At 40.1% G+C, this 17,695-nt stretch overlaps 1 protein-coding gene across 1 annotated transcript in view; it reads left to right on the top strand.

Annotated features, from left to right (window-relative positions):
* scospondin (subcommissural organ spondin) overlaps nt 1-17,695 on the top strand; it is a 417,078-nt gene that overhangs the window by 330,805 nt on the left and 68,578 nt on the right. The window contains exons 86-90 of the mRNA XM_039754138.1: nt 409-561; nt 3,041-3,087; nt 5,619-5,789; nt 10,081-10,251; nt 17,173-17,328. Of these exons, the coding sequence (XP_039610072.1) occupies nt 409-561; nt 3,041-3,087; nt 5,619-5,789; nt 10,081-10,251; nt 17,173-17,328 (698 nt within the window). The remainder of the gene's footprint in view (nt 1-408; nt 562-3,040; nt 3,088-5,618; nt 5,790-10,080; nt 10,252-17,172; nt 17,329-17,695) is intronic.

The following is a 17,695-nucleotide window of genomic DNA, read 5'->3' as shown; positions in this document are numbered from 1 at the left end:
GTGGAGGATGTCACTTCCCACATTGAAGAAACTTTGTCTCCTGAGTAAAAAGAGCTTGCTCTGCTCTTTCTTATTTAGTTCCTCTGTTTTATGAGACCCACCCAGCCTGTAATTAATGTGAACCCACAAGTACTTGTAAGAGTGAACCACCTCTATATCCACTCCCTGAATTATATATATATAAGTTGCCAACACACTATCACCTATAAAGTGCAATAAACAGTATTGTGTAAAAAAGCAAGTTAACACATCAGACCACCATTCTGTATGACTCTTGCATTGGGACCTCCTTAGCTACAGTTCTTTCAAGGTCTGCCAACTCTCTTTTCGCATGAATGAAGTAAACTGTTTTCTTTCTACACTTGATATTACCTAAGGAATTTTGTTGTTTGTTCTGTTTTCTGACAGATCATCCACCACAGAAATGAAGGATGAAAAATGTCAGACTGACCAGTCCCAAACCAAAATGTGTGACCTGGGGGTCTGCCCTCCTCTCTGCATTCACAAGAACCAGGAGCTAATGGTGGGGGAGACTTGGCTGGTGGGGGAATGTCAGCAATGGTGAGAACTGGTCAAATCACTAGCATGTTTTCTTAAAGTAAGAACATGGGGATGTGTTATGAAAGGTGTTTACTGTGCATTGATAAGGCAATGCAGTAACTTGGAAGCTTGTTGAAGGGACAGTAGGGCTTTTTGAACATGGATTCACTCCATGTTGAGACTGTGTGCTATTCTGTGTACTCTTCTGGTCATAACTCTGCAAACAAAAGACATCACTGCCCTCAACGCTGTGCGGAGAAGACCAGCAAAGGGCATCCAGGGGCCTAAGAGCATGTCCTAGTCTGGTAATCTACTATTCAAAAATTCTAAGTGAAGTTGATGTAAAAGATTTCTTTTGGTTAAATAGTGGGAGCACTTGAGGAGAGAAAGTGGAGACTCACTCACTCACTCACTCACTCATCACTAATTGTGCACTAATAAGTGCAGCTACTGCGGAAACAAAGCATGGTGTAAACCTAAAGTTTAAATTAAATTTATAGACACGCTGCCGCTGGCGTTTGTCATGCCTACGACGAATACGATATTCGCGAGATACAAGTTTAATGAGAAGACACGGGGTATAAACAAGACTTTGGATCACTTTGTAACGGAATTAACATTGCTATAACGGACAGCAAAAGTGCGACAGAAACTTTTAAGTGCCGGGTCTGAGCTCTGCAAACAAAAGACATCACTGCCCTCAATGCTGTGCGGAGAAGACCAGCAAAGGGCATCCAGGGGCCTAAGAGCAGGTCCTAGTCTGGTAATCTACTATTCAAAAATTCTAAGTGAAGTTGATGTAAAAGATTTCTTTTGGTTAAATAGTGGGAGCACTTGAGGACAGAAAGTGGAGATTATGTGGGAATACATTCAAGATGCAATTTCTTCAAACAAAGGGAAATCGTCAACAAATATCCAGTTCAGATAGCTAAAGCCAGTTTAAAAAAGTCACATATTTATAATAATCATTTTTCCTTGCTGTGTGTTTATGAACGTTTATCTATTGAACATTGGTGCACCTTTGACACCTTACAATTTAACAGTTGTGCACTTTGCACTTTTGGACAATTTCTACTTTGTTGTGTGTCTCACTCACCACTGGTCCATCCTCATTAATGAACTATTAGGGGTCCAAGCAGACAGTTGGGTGCAAGGTTCATGTACTGGATGGTGACCCCTGAATAAAGCAAAAAGCCTTTATGGTTTTTTAAGGAGTGTCTGGATGAGGTGCATGGACATCTTAGCTATTAGCTTACCATTTGAGTTTGTTAGACTAAATGGTCTTATATGTCAGACTTACTTGGTTCTCATTTTCATTTGAAGAAGAAAATTCTTCCATCCTTTAGTCCATTATCTATACCCATGTTCCCAGTTCAGAGCGTAACGACTTCAGGTAGCCCATGGCACTGCACAGCACACACATCCACATTCACACCAGGCTAGTCTTGTGTCCCCTGCATTTCCTTAGTGAGAATATCAATATGAATGCATGGAGGACAGTTTGTTTAGGTCATTGTCTCCACCAAGATGCTAGATGGCGGCCTCCCTGGGTTACTGTATGGTACCTCTACAGATTTCCACGGAGGACATTGGGAACTGCAGTTTGTTGGCTCAGCACTGTTTGTTTCCATGAGTGCTTCCAGGGGGCGCAGAAGGGACTCGCGAGCCCTACTTTGTCGGGATCCAGCCTCACCCAGAAGTACTCCTGAGCCACAATCTTGGACACTGAAAGTACTCTTGGGCTTTACTTAAAAGAAGCTGCCTGCCTCAACTCCGGGAGCCAGAGTTGGGAGGAGGAGGACAAAGCTTGGAAGAAGAGCAGAGGAGAGATGACAGAGTTGTAGAGAGAGAGAATTAAAGGATGGTTGTGGTGTGGGAAACCCTCACCTGTAAGCGTTTCACACAATAAAACCCATTTGTTTAAAGAGAACTTGTGTCTGTCTGAGCCGGTTTGGAGAGCTGCATCGCCCTCTGGGGACCGCAGTATATTTTTTTAAATCAATCATTTTTAGTGATTAAATAGAATTTATAAAAAAAAATCAGAAACAAGACCCTGACCATGACAGTGTGGAGTAGTGGTAGAAACTGGATAGGTACAAATTTCTCACAAACATCTGAAAATATCTCCACACACGTGCAGCTGTCAATATGTAGAATTATTTGCCAAGCAATGAAGTAAACATTAGGACTTCGGGGAATCTGAGATCTCGATGTTACAGTATTTTAAGGTTTAAGGACAGGGACTGACAAGCTCTGACTGAATGACCTGTTTTTCATCATTTTTCCTCATATTCCTGTTTCACTCTTTGCATAGTTTGAGGCACTTATTACTCATTTACTAATGGACCCAATAAGACCAGAGGTTTACTTGCAAAACTGTAAATTCTAACCTAAAGGTATTCTAACCTAACATGGAACGTTTTATCTAAAATCCTGTGGTGTTTTTTATGATATTCCAATCCTTGTTGTTATCAATCTGTCTCTTGTTTTCTTTCTTCAGCATATGCACTCCAGAAGGTGTTTACTGTCAAGACATAGAGTGCCAAGGTAGGCACAGAGTTTTTAGGTCATTTTAGTAGTGTGCTCATAATTATTGTGTGGCTGCAAAGATGTGTGATGCCAATGGTCAATCGAAAACAACGTCAAACACCTCAAGTTGTCGTGTTCTATCTAAAGGACCTACTTTTTGAGCTTTTGGCAATGATAGATCACAAGGTTTCCCAGGTTTCAACTGTGATATAAGACAGAGTGAAACCATAACTGGAGACATGCACCAAATTCAATTCAGTTTATTCTTTTTAAATGCACTTTTAGATTAAATTAGATTAGGTATATTTTATTTGGGGCGGCACGGTGGCGCTTTAGTAGCGCTGCTGCCTCGCAGTTAGGAGACCCTGGTTTGCTTCCCGGGTCCTCCCTGTGTGGAGTTTGCATGTTCTCCCCGTGTCTGCATGGGTTTCCTCCCACAGTCCAAAGACATGCAAATTAGGTGGATTGGCAATTCTAAATTGTCCCTAATGTGTGCTGTGGGGGTGTGTGTCCTGTGGTAGGTTGGCACCCTGCCAGGGATTGGTTCCTGCCTTGTTCCCTGTGTTGGCTGGGATTGGCTCCAGCAGACCCCCATGACCCTGTATTCAGATTCAGCGGGTTGGAAAATGGATGGATGGATATATATATATATATATATATATATATATATATATATATATATATATATATATATATATATATATATATAGTAACAATAGCACCTTCTTGGCACAGACTCACACTGAGGCATGTATGCAAATCAAAATAAGGTTTATTTTCTTCACCTGTGGGGCACGTCTTCCCCGTGAACCCCACAGGCAATACACAGTCCCAAAGCACTTAGCACAACCCAAAACACGTCCTTCTGGCCCCACCACTCCACCTTAGCATCGTTTTCCTCCTGATTCTGGCCCTGAGTGGTGGTTGCCAGTCCTTTTTATACCCCACCCGGAAGTTCTACAGATGCTGGATCACCTGTTCCTAATTGCACTTCCGGGTGGGGCTGTAGAGTTGTCCAGGTTGGCTCCGGGATCCATGCAGCACCCCCTGGCGGACACCCCAGTTTCCCACAGAGATGTGGAGAACTCCATCTCCCATGGAACCCTGCGGGAAACTGAGGCACCTTCATCAGCCAGTGAGGCTGCCACCAAGTGTCCCAGGGGAGGTACTAAGAAGCCCATGCCTGCTCCCCCAGATCATAAGTAGAAAGGGCGTATCTACACACACAGGTATATATATATATATATATATATATATATATATATATATATATATATATATATATATATATATATATATATATATATATATATATATATATATATATATATATATATATATATATATATATATATATATATATATGTGAGTGTCCTCTTGCCAAGACAGAAGGTGCCAGAGTATAGAACTGCTCCAGGCCTCTGGCTTCTGCTCATCCATCCTCTATGGCACTCACTATGTGTATGTTTATATACACATACATATATATATAGCATATATAGAGGATTATACAATATTCACAAATATAGCATAGAAATAAAACACAAAAAGTCAGTGTTAAAACATTTTCAGACAGATAAATATATGTAAAAATATTCACATAGTGTATGTAAACATATAGAGAGTGGTTTAAAATCCAAATGCCAGTCACATTCTGAAGGCAAGTGACAGAAGATGTCTGAAAACAGGTCTGTTATGAGGTGCCAGTGGTAGATTATTTTGCACCAACCCTTGTTCGTTAGCCAACCTGTGCAGCTGGGTTTCCCCCCACTTATGTTCTGCAACCTCGATGAATGCCAGATTCGCCTTAATGGTGATGCCGGCCCTGGTTATAGGTGATGTTTTACCAATGCCAAGTCAGACCAAGGGCCACTATGGACACGGAGGAGAAAGAAATAGACGAAGAATTAAGAATAAAAGAAAAGCTTTTTTTAAATGTTTTTACTTTCTGAATCCTATCTTTTTTATCTTAACATAATATAAACATTTTTTGTTAAGCTGATGGATCTCAACCAGGATCATTCATTCTTTTAATCTAGCAGAATTGACAATTATAACGTTCTATGATCAATCACTAATCTAGATTCAGACCATGGAAACGTGCAGGGAATCATCACTAGAATAAAGTAGTTTAAGCAGGCAACTCCAGTTCTTAAATCACTGGCCAGGGGTGCAGATCATTCTTATTGGTTTTACATCACATAGCTTGAGGTCCTCCATAAACAAACTTTCAAAAACATTACAGAAGCATTTTTTTATTTTGTGGTGATGCAATGTCCACCAGACATTAAAGGGATGGCTTTGAAGATAAACAGCTTATTACAGAAGTTGTTAACAAACACTATTTGATCAACCATTGTTTTTGTAAGCGTGCTTACTTTGAGCATTAGTTAGTTTGATTAATCAAAGTTCTTGTTTGTAAATACTTATGATCATCAGACATGCAAGGAATAATTCCACTTTACTCTGTTCATGTGACAGTAAACTTCATCTTCACTAAACAATATCATGATGGCTAACAATGGCTTTTTAATTGTTTTTCTTTTCAGTGGATGGAGACTGGACACCATGGTCCCTCTGGTCAGACTGCTCAGTTACTTGTGGGAGAGGAGTGCAGATTCGTAGCAGAGCTTGTATAAACCCTCCACCACGGAACAATGGCTCTGACTGTAGTGGACCTGAACAAGAAGCACAGGATTGTGGGAGCAAGCCTTGTCATGGTATGGACACTATCAGCCTCTATAAAGAATCAGTTGAGAATGTTCGGGCATCTGATATGGATGCCTCCTGAACATCTCCAAGGGCAGTGGTTCTCAAACTGTGGGGCGGGCCCCTCTAGGGGGGGCGCTAAGTAACAAAAAGGGGGGCGCAAAGATGTGAACAAAAAGAAAACAAGAATCGAACATATGAAAAATACATCTATTGAAATCAAAACAAATTAACTTAAAGTACATTCTGATACTAGAAAAATAAATATAGAGTTAGATAAATGTCAATAAAAGTTAGGTAGGTATAATAAAATATGTATCTATGATATATCATTAATTAAAAAAGAACAAATTGATATTTCAAAAAAATGTTAGGGGGAGCAATTACAACTGTTATGAAAACTCGGGTCTCAAATATGTAAAGGTTGAGAAACGCTGTCCAAGGGGATGTGTTTCAGTCATGTCCAACCAGGAGGAGACCACGGGGCAGACACAGGACATGCTGGAGAGATTATGTATCTTCTCTGGCCTGGGAATACCTTGGTATCACCTGGAGGAGTTGGAAGAGGTGGTGAGGAAAAGGGATGTCTGGGTATCTTTGCTTAGACTGCTGACCCCACGACCCGGATGCAGATTAGTGGCAAATATGGGCAAATAGATAGGCCTATAAAAATGATTGCACACAAATGCAAAACATAACATCAAAGTCTTACTTATAAAACAAGCCTACATCATATAATTTTACTTTACAGCCAATCAAGGAATAATCCATCCATCTATCCATCCATTTTCCAACCCGCTGAATCCGAACACAGGGTCACGGGGGTCTGCTGGAGCCAATCCCAGCCAACACAGGGCACAAGGCAGGAACCAATCCTGGGCAGGGTGCCAACCCACCGCAGTCAAGGAATAATATAAATTAAAAATATAAGGTTAACACATACTATCAGGCTACTGTATTGATATGATTGATTTCCAAAGAATGATAATGGAGCACAAAGTAAAAAACACACATAAAGAAAACCCAACATCATTTTAGCTTTGGAAATTCTGAGCAACAAGGTGCAGGGCAGGATGACAATTATTTTTGGCAGTGTTAGCAGTGCTGTTTCCGAACTAAAACATGCAGGTTGGCCTATAATGTATTCTGTAATTACTAATATTCAGACATAAACAAACAAAGTATGGCATTTTCTACACAGGTCAGAAGATCAGAAAGTAATAAGGAGTTCATGTCAAGGTCGCTATCAAAGAATGCAAGCCCATCAATCGTTTCACTTGCAATAAAAGGTTTGAAAAAATACAAAGCAATTAGAATACTGGGAAGCCTATTAAGAAAAATTGATTTGTGCACCAGTATTGTTTTTATCCAAAACTCAGATACAAAAGGAATGCATATGTCAGTTTTTATATATATTTACATATTCTCAGTGGTTCTGGGATAGATCGCTATGGCAACAACCAATGAGATCACCCCAAAACCAGTGGTTCTTATAATAAAACAAATATGGTGCTGTGGCTCTCCCATTTCACCATAAAATTAAAATTTTTACATTCCTTGAACTTCAAAAACCCTAACTGAATGCATACGTATTGAACATGTATCCAGTAAAAGCTACAAAACATTTTTTTTAAAAAGTGGACACCCTTTTACAAAGAATATTAAACTGATGATTCAATGTCCATCCATCCGTTATCCAACCCGCTATATCCTAACAACAGGGTCACGGGAGTCTGTTGGAGCCAATCCCAGCCAACACAGGGTGCAAGGCAGGAAGCAAACTGTGGGAAGAAACCGGAGTACCCCCACGCAGACACGGGGAGAACATGCAAACTCCACGCAGGGAGGAACCAGGAAGCAAACCCGGGTCTCCTAACTGCGAGGCAGCAGCGCTACCACTGCGCCACTGTGCCGCCCTTCAATGTCCATATGGTACTTAATTTAAAATAAAATTGAATACATAAATGCTGAAATGGCAGCTCATATTATGCTTTTTTATTGCTGCATCATAGATGTGGATTTGTGTACATGGTCTGTATTCGGTGAAAGCAACAAAATAAAAATAGATTTAAAATTATTCCACAGTAGCATTTGAAATTAAAAGATGTTTCCAGATTTTCATTTCCTTTCACACTTTTTAATTTTATTTTTGAACTTTTCTGTTGACTGTAAAGGGGTACATACTAATACTGTATGTAAATGGGAACTTTAAGTAATACCAGTAGCAACATTTATTTCTGTAGCATATGTTCATTCAAAGGGGGTAGCTCAATTAGTACAAAAGTAAACATTATACTGTATTGTATAAAAATGAGCGGTAAGAAAGGGGCTCAGAAAGAAACGCAAAAGAAATCCAAAGCTACACCCCACGCCTAGACAGGCATCAAGTCCAACCTCAAGGTATGGCCTTACATAGGCTGTCCTAGAGCAGACAGGCATAAGCACAGATCTCCCGGGCCACTTCATCATCTCCAGTTGAGAGCGAAAGTGGGAGCTTATGTTCAAGTGATGCAGGTCACAATAGCGCGTCAATTCCAGAACATCCATTGAAACTGGAAATGGCGTTTTCATCTATTCCTCGTGAGCTGGGAGCATCAGCTGTAACAGGGCTTGTCACTTTACCTGTGGAGGACGAATGCTAAAATTATCTGTCCGAACCGAAAGGTAATTATTGCTGCAATGGTCAAGGCCATCGCTCAAGATATAAAGGAGCTCAAGAAAGATATAAAGAAAAAAATATGAAGAAAGAAATAAATGGTTTGCTCAAGACCAACAAGTAGCCTTCCCCCACAGCCCTGTCCACGTAGTAGTGAAACAGGACAGTGAGGTGGGCCCTCCCCGGCTCACTACTCTTGATGTCACTCTTCCTCCTCCCTTCAGCCCGCAGCCTCTGTCTCAGATTAGCGTGAATATATCAATCCTGCAAGAGAATTATGATTCTCTTGTGATTCTCTTATGATTATGATGAGAGAAGTCGCAGAATCAACCAGAATGTTCAAGCAAATTCTAGGAAAAAGTAGTCCTCTCGTGAAAAGTGGACAGACAGATGTTGGATTTTATATATACGTATATAGAGAGATATAATAAGCATTAGAGGGTGCCAGAGATCACCTAACCCCAGACACAAGCCCCGTTAAAGTAAAGATGTTTTATTTTACAGCTAACTTCCACAAAGGTTCCAGAAGTGCAATAAACACAAGGCCTTCCACACTGTCTCGTTTCCTCTTCTCCACCTCCCAGGCGAGCTTTGTCCACTTCCACCCAACTCTGACTCATCCATGTTTGGCAGCAGACTTCTTTTTTAAGCCAGACCCAGGAATGTTTCTGGTGTCAGGCCATATCCTCCGGGAAACATTTCTGGGCCATAAGAAAATCGCCTCTTTTTAACCGCTAGGGACCCCAACAGGGCAGCACTTCTAGACTCCATCTCCCAAGCACCCCTGCAGGTGCCCCGACTGAGTTCCCATGTGAGGACCACTGCCACCTGGAGTATGGGGGATGGAACCACTCCAGATCCTCAGCTTTTCTCAGTCTGCCTGCTATACTTTACCAGGCGGGTACAAATTTATTTCCTTCCTGGATAATGGGATATCCTGTGATCTAGCCGGGATGCCTGTTCCTGAAAAAAACATTAAAAATAGGTGAATTTAAATAATAATAATAATAATAATAAATAGTCGTATTGTATGAAAACCGCAATACATGCCTCTAGAGAGAGAGAGAGGGTAGGAGGAGCAGGCACTGATACAGCCGCACCCACCACATGATAAACCAACTCAGGATCCGAGTGCAGCCGTGCAATGGGTGACACCTCAGCACCACACTCGTTCATGTGGAACAGAACAGTGGGAGATTTTTATGGTGGCCAGAGTGCCAACCCTGCAGGTTGGAGCGATTAAGTGCAGGATGCAGATTAACGTCATATCCAGGTTGGAGCAATTGCATTTTTAAGGGCCTTGCCTTGCTCAAGGGCCCAGCAAAGTAGAGTCACTTTTGGCATTTACGGGATTCGAACTGGCAACCTTCTGACCTACTAGTTTCTATGAGTAACATATTTCAGATTTTTGGTGTCTAAGAGCCTCACAAGTTCTTCCGTGCTTCACTGTATTAACACAAAGTAAATTAGAGTTTAAAGAGCTGACATTTGAGGAACATTGGGTGAACAGAATATGATGAATTTTGCAGGACTTTTCTCCCCTCACATTAAATGCTGAGACCAACTAGATGTCCATCGCAACTGTATAATGTGGCTTGCTGTGCAAAAAGGTTGTGTTACGTCTCTTTTTTTTTTTTCTGACTCAGAGGACTCTTGCCCGTGGTCTTCGTGGTCTCCATGTTCTCGAAGCTGTGGCACTGGTTTGAGGTTCAGAAAACGGGACTGTGCCTGCACTGAGGATGAAACGGGGGAAACTGTCTGTCCACCAGAAAGACTCACCGAGGAAACACAGCCCTGCTACGAGCAGCCCTGCACTGGTCAGTATGAGGAGGGTCCAGAATGGAGTAAAAGCATGTACATTAATACTGGGGGGGGGGTTAACGTCATAGAATGGTTAATTTTGGGGAGATCATTAAATAAATACAGCCTGTTTGGCTAACATGTAGGTAGGTTGTCACCATGTCTCACCATACCTTTAAAAGCTACAAATTTAAGAAAAAGGTTAAAAGTTTCTATCATTGCACTTAGCAATCTGTAAACAATTCCTCAAAGCTAATTTTACGTTATTGTACTTTGAAACGACACCAGCATTAGGCATATTTCCTACTAGATAATAAATCACATTTTCTTCCTCGCTTGTCTGCTGCACCAGGCATGTGAGTGAAAAATGCAGCAGGCTTTATTCTGAGTTAAGCCATACATTTTCATTTCAGGCATTTTTTAAGACATTTCATTATCTTCAAGACTCAATAATAAAGATTAAGTGAAAAGGCTCTCAAGATTTAGCATAAATGTGCTAGCAAAACTCCAACAGAGATAGAAAGGACTTGTTCAATACAATCAAAGAAAAAAAGAAGTAAAAAGTACATAGGATGTAACATTCGGGTGTGTTGTCAAAGTTGGAACATTTATACATTTTCTAGTCACTTCATCAAAGAGCTAGTTGCCACAATTTTGTATATTAAATTCTTTTGTAACAATGAGTCATATTTAAAAACAGCAGTGATAATAGAAAGTCATTACATGTATTATGAGAGAGCATTAAAATATATATTTTTATTACCTTTTAAAATAACATGTTAAAAATGGAGCCCACAGAGGCATCTTAGACAGCAGATTTCAACTTAAATGATTACAAAAAATCCCATTGATTGATGTGGTTTACTTCTTATAAATGAACATTTTCAAAGACGTACCCAATGGAGGTTTAAAATCTGTCCTGTATTCTGAAGCTAGAACTATTGGTTACATCTGAACTTGATAGATACTGAGATATTGTGGCACTTTGCTGATAAATTATAGTGTCAGAGAAATAGCAAATCATTGCGATCTTTAGACAGTGCAGCTGTAAGATGTTTGTAGCACGCTTACATTCGCTGTATGCATAAAGGAAGCTTATTTCCTGTCTCATTCATTTATACATAAATGAAATTGACTTTTGCTGCTGTATTATCGTAGTCTTTCCCTCTACTTACCCTTTTCCTGTTTTCCCAAGGGTAAGTGTACTCGTCACGTTCGTTATCGGGTTGGTCTACTGTTGCACTTTAAGATTAACACACACATGCATAGCTATACACATACACACAGAAACTCAACAGTGCCCTTACATACATACAGTGGTGTGAAAAACTATTTGCCCCCTTCCTGATTTCTTATTCTTTTGCATGTTTGTCACACAAAATGTTTCTGATCATCAAACACATTTAACCATTAGTCAAATATAACACAAGTAAACACAAAATGCAGTTTTTAAATGATGGTTTTTATTATTTAGGAGAAAAAATCCAAACCTACATGGCCCTGTGTGAAAAAGTAATTGCCCCCTGAACCTAATAACTGGTTGGGCCACCCTTAGCAGCAATAACTGCAATCAAGCGTTTGCGATAACTTGCAATGAGTCTTTTACAGCGCTCTGGAGGAATTTTGGCCCACTCATCTTTGCAGAATTGTTGTAATTCAGCTTAATTTGAGGGTTTTCTAGCATGAACCGCCTTTTTAAGGTCATGCCATAGCATCTCAATTGGATTCAGGTCAGGACTTTGACTAGGCCACTCCAAAGTCTTCATTTTGTTTTTCTTCAGCCATTCAAAGGTGGATTTGCTGGTGTGTTTTGGGTCATTGTCCTGTTGCAGCACCCAAGATCGCTTCAGCTTGAACAGATGGCCGGACATTCTCCTTCAGGATTTTTTGGTAGACAGTAGAATTCATGGTTCCATCTATCACAGCAAGCCTTCCAGGTCCTGAAGCAGCAAAACAACCCCAGACCATCACACTACCACCACCATATTTTACTGTTGGTATGATGTTCTTTTCTGAAATGCTGTGTTCCTTTTACGCCAGATGTAACGGGACATTTGCCTTCCAAAAGTTCAACTTTTGTCTCATCAGTCCACAAGGTATTTTCCCAAAAGTCTTGGCAATCATTGAGATGTTTCTTAGCAAAATTGAGACGAGCCCTAATGTTCTTTTGCTTAACAGTGGTTTGCGTCTTGGAAATCTGCCATGCAGGCCATTTTTGCCCAGTCTCTTTCTTATGGTGGAGTCGTGAACACTGACCTTAATTGAGGCAAGTGAGGCCTGCAGTTCTTTAGACGTTGTCCTGGGGTCTTTTGTGACCTCTCGTATGAGTCGTCTCTGCGCTTTTGGGGTAATTTTGGTCAGCCGGCCACTCCTGGGAAGGTTCACCACTGTTCCATGTTTTTGCCATTTGTGGATAATGGCTCTCACTGTGGTTCGCTGGAGTCCCAAAGCTTTAGAAATGGCTTTATAACCTTTACCAGACTGATAGATCTCAATTACTTCTGTTCTCATTTGTTCCTGAATTTCTTTGGATCTTGGCATGATGTCTAGCTTTTGAGGTGCTTTTGGTCTACTTCTCTGTGTCAGGCAGCTCCTATTGAAGTGATTTCTTGATTGAAACAGGTGTGGCAGTAATCAGGCCTGGGGTTGGCTACGGAAATTGAACTCAGGTGTGATACACCACAGTTAGGTTATTTTTAACAAGGGGCAATTACTTTTTCACACAGGGCCATGTAGGTTTGGATTTTTTCTCCCTAAATAATAAAAACCATCATTTAAAAACTGCATTTTGTGTTTACTTGTGTTATATTTGACTAATGGTTAAATGTGTTTGATGATCAGAAACATTTTGTGTGACAAACATGCCAAAGAATAAGAAATCAGGAAGGGGGCAAATAGTTTTTCACACCACTGTACATACCCACAAACCCTAACCCGGCGGTTCTCAACCTGTGGGGTGAAGTAATAAAAAAGAGGACGTGAAGATGTGAAAAAAAGAAAACAAGAATCGAAAATATGAAAAATACATCTATTAAATCCAAAACAAATTAACTTAAACTACATTCTGATACTAGAAAAATAAATATAGAGTTAGAGAAATGTTGATAAAAGTTAAGTAGGTATAGTAAAACTTGTAGCAGTGTATCGGAAGCAAAAAATATAGGAATACATTTTATTAAGGTTTCAAAACAACATTAGGGGGGTGCAATTAAAACTGTTATGAAAACTCAGGTCGCAAATACTTAAAGGTTGAGAAATGCTGCACTAACCACAACAGTGCCCCATGAATGACACACACACAGCTGATTGACCTCTAGCACTTTTAACCACACAAGTGCTTCAGGAATAACACAGCCTGTCACTCTCTCAGCACTTCAAGAGACTCACTTATTATCGGCAAAAACAACATACAATGTTTTAAATATCTCAGACCTAAGTATTACTTTTGGTCTACAAGAATACATTCAAACATACAAAGACTCAGCATCCTTGACTATATGCTATTTATCAGCCAAGAATACCTTACTTTACATACTGTTCCCTACTATTGGGTGGAGCTCACACCCTCAGCCTTAATAAACCTCAAAGCACAGAGTGTATGGTAAACCTCAGGCTGCACAAGGTGCTCAAAGAAATCTAATTTATTACTTCAATCACTCTATAGACATTAAGAGAAAGCATAGAAAGTTAAAAGCAGCATGGTATTTATTACAGGAATAATAATAATACCACTGGAATAAAGAATAATAGAAAATAGGACTGATAGTAAAGTCTGGATATATATAAAGTCTTTAGAAAAAGGTTACGAAAAAGTTACAGATGACAAGAATGAATGTCACAGGCGGCTTGTGATCTAGCACTTGTAGTTGCTCATGATGCTTTTCTGACGACCAGTGACGTCTTCATCCCTTCTTCTTTCTCCCTCCTTCCTTTCTTCCTTACATCCTTACTCACTATATCGTTCCTCCAATGAGGCATATTTTTTCTAAAATTCTACTGGGGGGTTTGGCAAGATGTGATTGTTAGATATTCTGATTGGCTGGCTGTCACTATGAAGAATTAATTCATTGTCCATTTTCCCAAACAATAAAACTTTGTTTTATATTCTCTGAGGTGTCACTCTGTCTTCCTTTCCCAGGCTGTAACATAATTAGATGTCCATCCTTTCTCAGGTTATAAAGTAATTGAGCCACCAGCATGTCTTCCTTTCTATGTTGGAACAGCTGTTTTAAAAGTGAGATATAACTGGGAAGAAAGACATGCTTTGATTTGTCCTGAATGTAGTTCATCTGTTGTCTTGTGTTGAACAAAACATAATGGAAATATAAACCAAAATATACAGATTTTGTACCCCACAACAGCTGCACCAAACAACAACAACAACATTTATTTATATAGCACATTTTCATCCAAAAAGTAGCTCAAAGTGCTTTACATAATGAAGAATAGAAAAATAAAAGACACAGTAAGAAAGCAAAATAAGTCGACATTAATTAACATAGAATAAGAGTAAGGTCCAATGGCCAGGGGGGACAGAAAAAACAAAAAAAACTGCAGACGGCTGGAGAAAAAAAATAAAATCTGTGGGGATTCCAGACCATGAGACTGCCCAGTCCCCTCTGGGTATTCTACCTAACATAAATGAAACAGTCCTCTTTGGATTTAGGGTTCTCATGGAAGGACTTGATGATGATGGTCACATGGACTTCTGGCTTTTAATCCATCCAAAGTGCCTCTATGTCCGGCCACTATTCAGGGAGTGGATGTAGAGGTGGTGCACATTAATGACACAATACTGGTCATCTAACACAGAGTAAGCATAGAAGGAAGAAAGGACCGAGCAGGCTGTATTCGTTTAATGTGGGGAGTGACATCCTTCTGATCTTCTATACTCTTTGATGGCCGGTGGGATTTTCTGTGTGTGGTGTGTTGGCCTGGTCACATCACTTGAAGAGTGGCCCACCAAATCAACAAACTAATTAAAAGGGCACTGTCCGTTATGGGACGCCCACTGGACCAGCTAGAGGTAGTAGTGAAGAAAATTATTCTGAACATCCTTTCTGTGAAACACTTACACTGAAAGCTTTCAGCCAACAAATTATTCAGCAGAAGTGTGTCAAGAAACATGACTGGGGGTCCTTTATACCAACAGCAATACATCTGCGTAGTGCTGCACTGCGACTGTGACTGTCAAGACTGAAGTTTTCTTTCTTTATAAATTTTTCTTCTTTTTTAATTATTCTGGTGTGTGTTCAGGCCATAGTTTGTATGTATATACATTATTTCTTTATGTATTTATTTATTTAAAGAGCTTCTGTAAAAGCCATATTTCCCCCTGGTGACAAATAAAATTCTATCCATCTCCCAACCTACCAATCTGTTATATGCCATTTGGTATGAGATTCATAAAGCAGTGGTAATGTGTGTGATGCGCCATCTGTTTGAATATTAAATGCAGTGCATTTTATTACTAAAAATGTTTTCTCCATCTTTTGGAATGAATGAGACATAGCAACTGGATGAACACACAGGCACTTATCCTTTTATTCAAGTGGATAAGTGTGCCAGATCTGAACAAAATTGATCCACTAAGAGCCGAGTTATTTCATACAGATAGACAAAATGGGTTTTGACCCGTAGTTTAAGAATGTATCATCTAGGCAATGTGGATAAGCAATTAAAATTGAAAACAATATGTTATTTTCCCAAAAAACTGGTGAATATAAATCAAAGTGCACTTAGACTTTGCAATGAGCTACTAGAGTCTTGCATGTAAAGCACTTTGAGCTACATTTTTTTGTATGTGCTATATAAATAAATGTTGATTGATTGATTGATTGATTGATTGATAGTTCTGATCATCTTATTGCAAAAAGACATGGCAGCTTAAGATGGAGGGCAGAGAACACAAACCAAGGACATCCTTAGACCAAACTTTATTGTTAAGATTGTGTTTTGTATTCATTTTCTACAAATTTTTCTTTGATTATTTCTTTGTATTGGGCTTCTACAGCTTTATTTATTTATTTTACATAATTCCCACCAACACTGTTTTGTTTTCATGGGTGCCAGCATTTGAGGGGATTTTTGCGCCCTGTTTCTATGCCATTGCCAAATTTGGACTTCCAGGTTGTCCAAGATTGTGGATATCAAAGAAATCTCTATGTGTCTTTTTTCAGTTTTAAGGGCATTATGTATTAAGAATAGGAATTTTGCCTAGGACTTTGGACTTGAGGTTTTGCTTGGTGTTCTGGATTAGGTGCATTTTTAAATTTCATTTTGTGGCTGCCTTCCTCTTGACCAACCTCAATCTTTGGGTCCTTTCTCTAAAACTTTAAACTTACTTTTGTAATTTAGAACAGGTATGGGGCGGCACGGTGGCGCAGTGGTAGCGCTGCTGCCTCGCAGTTAGGAGACCTGGGTTCGCTTCCCGGGTCCTCCCTGCGTGGAGTTTGCATGTTCTCCCGTGTCTGCGTGGGTTTCCTCCGGGCGCTCCGGTTTCCTCCCACAATCCAAAGACATGCAGGTTAGGTGGATTGGTGTTTCTAAATTGGCCCTAGTGTGTACTGGGTGTGTGGGTGCGTTTGTGTGTGTCCTGCGGTGGGTTGGCACCCTGCCCTGGATTGGTTCCTGCCTTGTGCCCTGTGTTGGCTGGGATTGGCTCCAGCAGACCCCCGTGACCCTGTATTCGGATTCAGCGGGTTAGACGATGGATGGATTGAACAGGTATGTCTTTCTGTGACCAGCTAAAGTAATTAATTAATTTAGTCTTGGAACAAATAAAGAGTTGTAATTAAAGAGTTAATCCAGGTCCTTAGAATTCCCAGAAGCAATCAGCATTTAAATCACATTTTCACAGGCTTTCTCATTGCAGTAGAGTGCACAGGGGCATGTAAGGCATGTCGAACTCCTGAACTGATGTTCTCGTTCTGTAACAGGTTGTCCTCTGAGCGAATGGACCGAGTGGTCTAGCTGTTCCTGCACCTCTCTGCTGCAGCAGCGATACAGGACGCCTGTCCGTTCTTCTCATGTGGGTCAAGATTGCGATGGCATCGAATCTCAGTCCAAAACTTGTCCCCCTGAAGATTGTACAGGTGAGTTAGTCCTCTGAACTTTGCTCCAAGTATGTTAAGGGTGGGTTTATTCTCCATTGGTGAGAAGAAGTTCAGCAGTGTATTTGTTCATACACCATACTTCTCCACAAACGTCAAACATTTCATGTGTTTTTCCAAAAATGCTCAAGAATGGTTATATGCAGAATACATAGGTTTTCATAGTTCATAGAATATTTATATACCGCATATACTCACATATAAGTTGGGTCTTGAAACCCGAAAAATCGATCATAAAATCAGACCCTACCTGTTCAAAAATGCAACACTAAATTTATCTATTTCTTTTACATCTTCTTGCCTCCTCCAATCTCACATCAGTTTCTCAATATCAAATTTTGTCACAGCA

The sequence above is a fragment of the Polypterus senegalus genome, chromosome 5 (assembly GCF_016835505.1).
Source record: "Polypterus senegalus isolate Bchr_013 chromosome 5, ASM1683550v1, whole genome shotgun sequence".
NCBI lineage: Eukaryota > Metazoa > Chordata > Cladistia > Polypteriformes > Polypteridae > Polypterus > Polypterus senegalus.
This window is presented reverse-complemented; position numbering and strand designations above follow the sequence as displayed.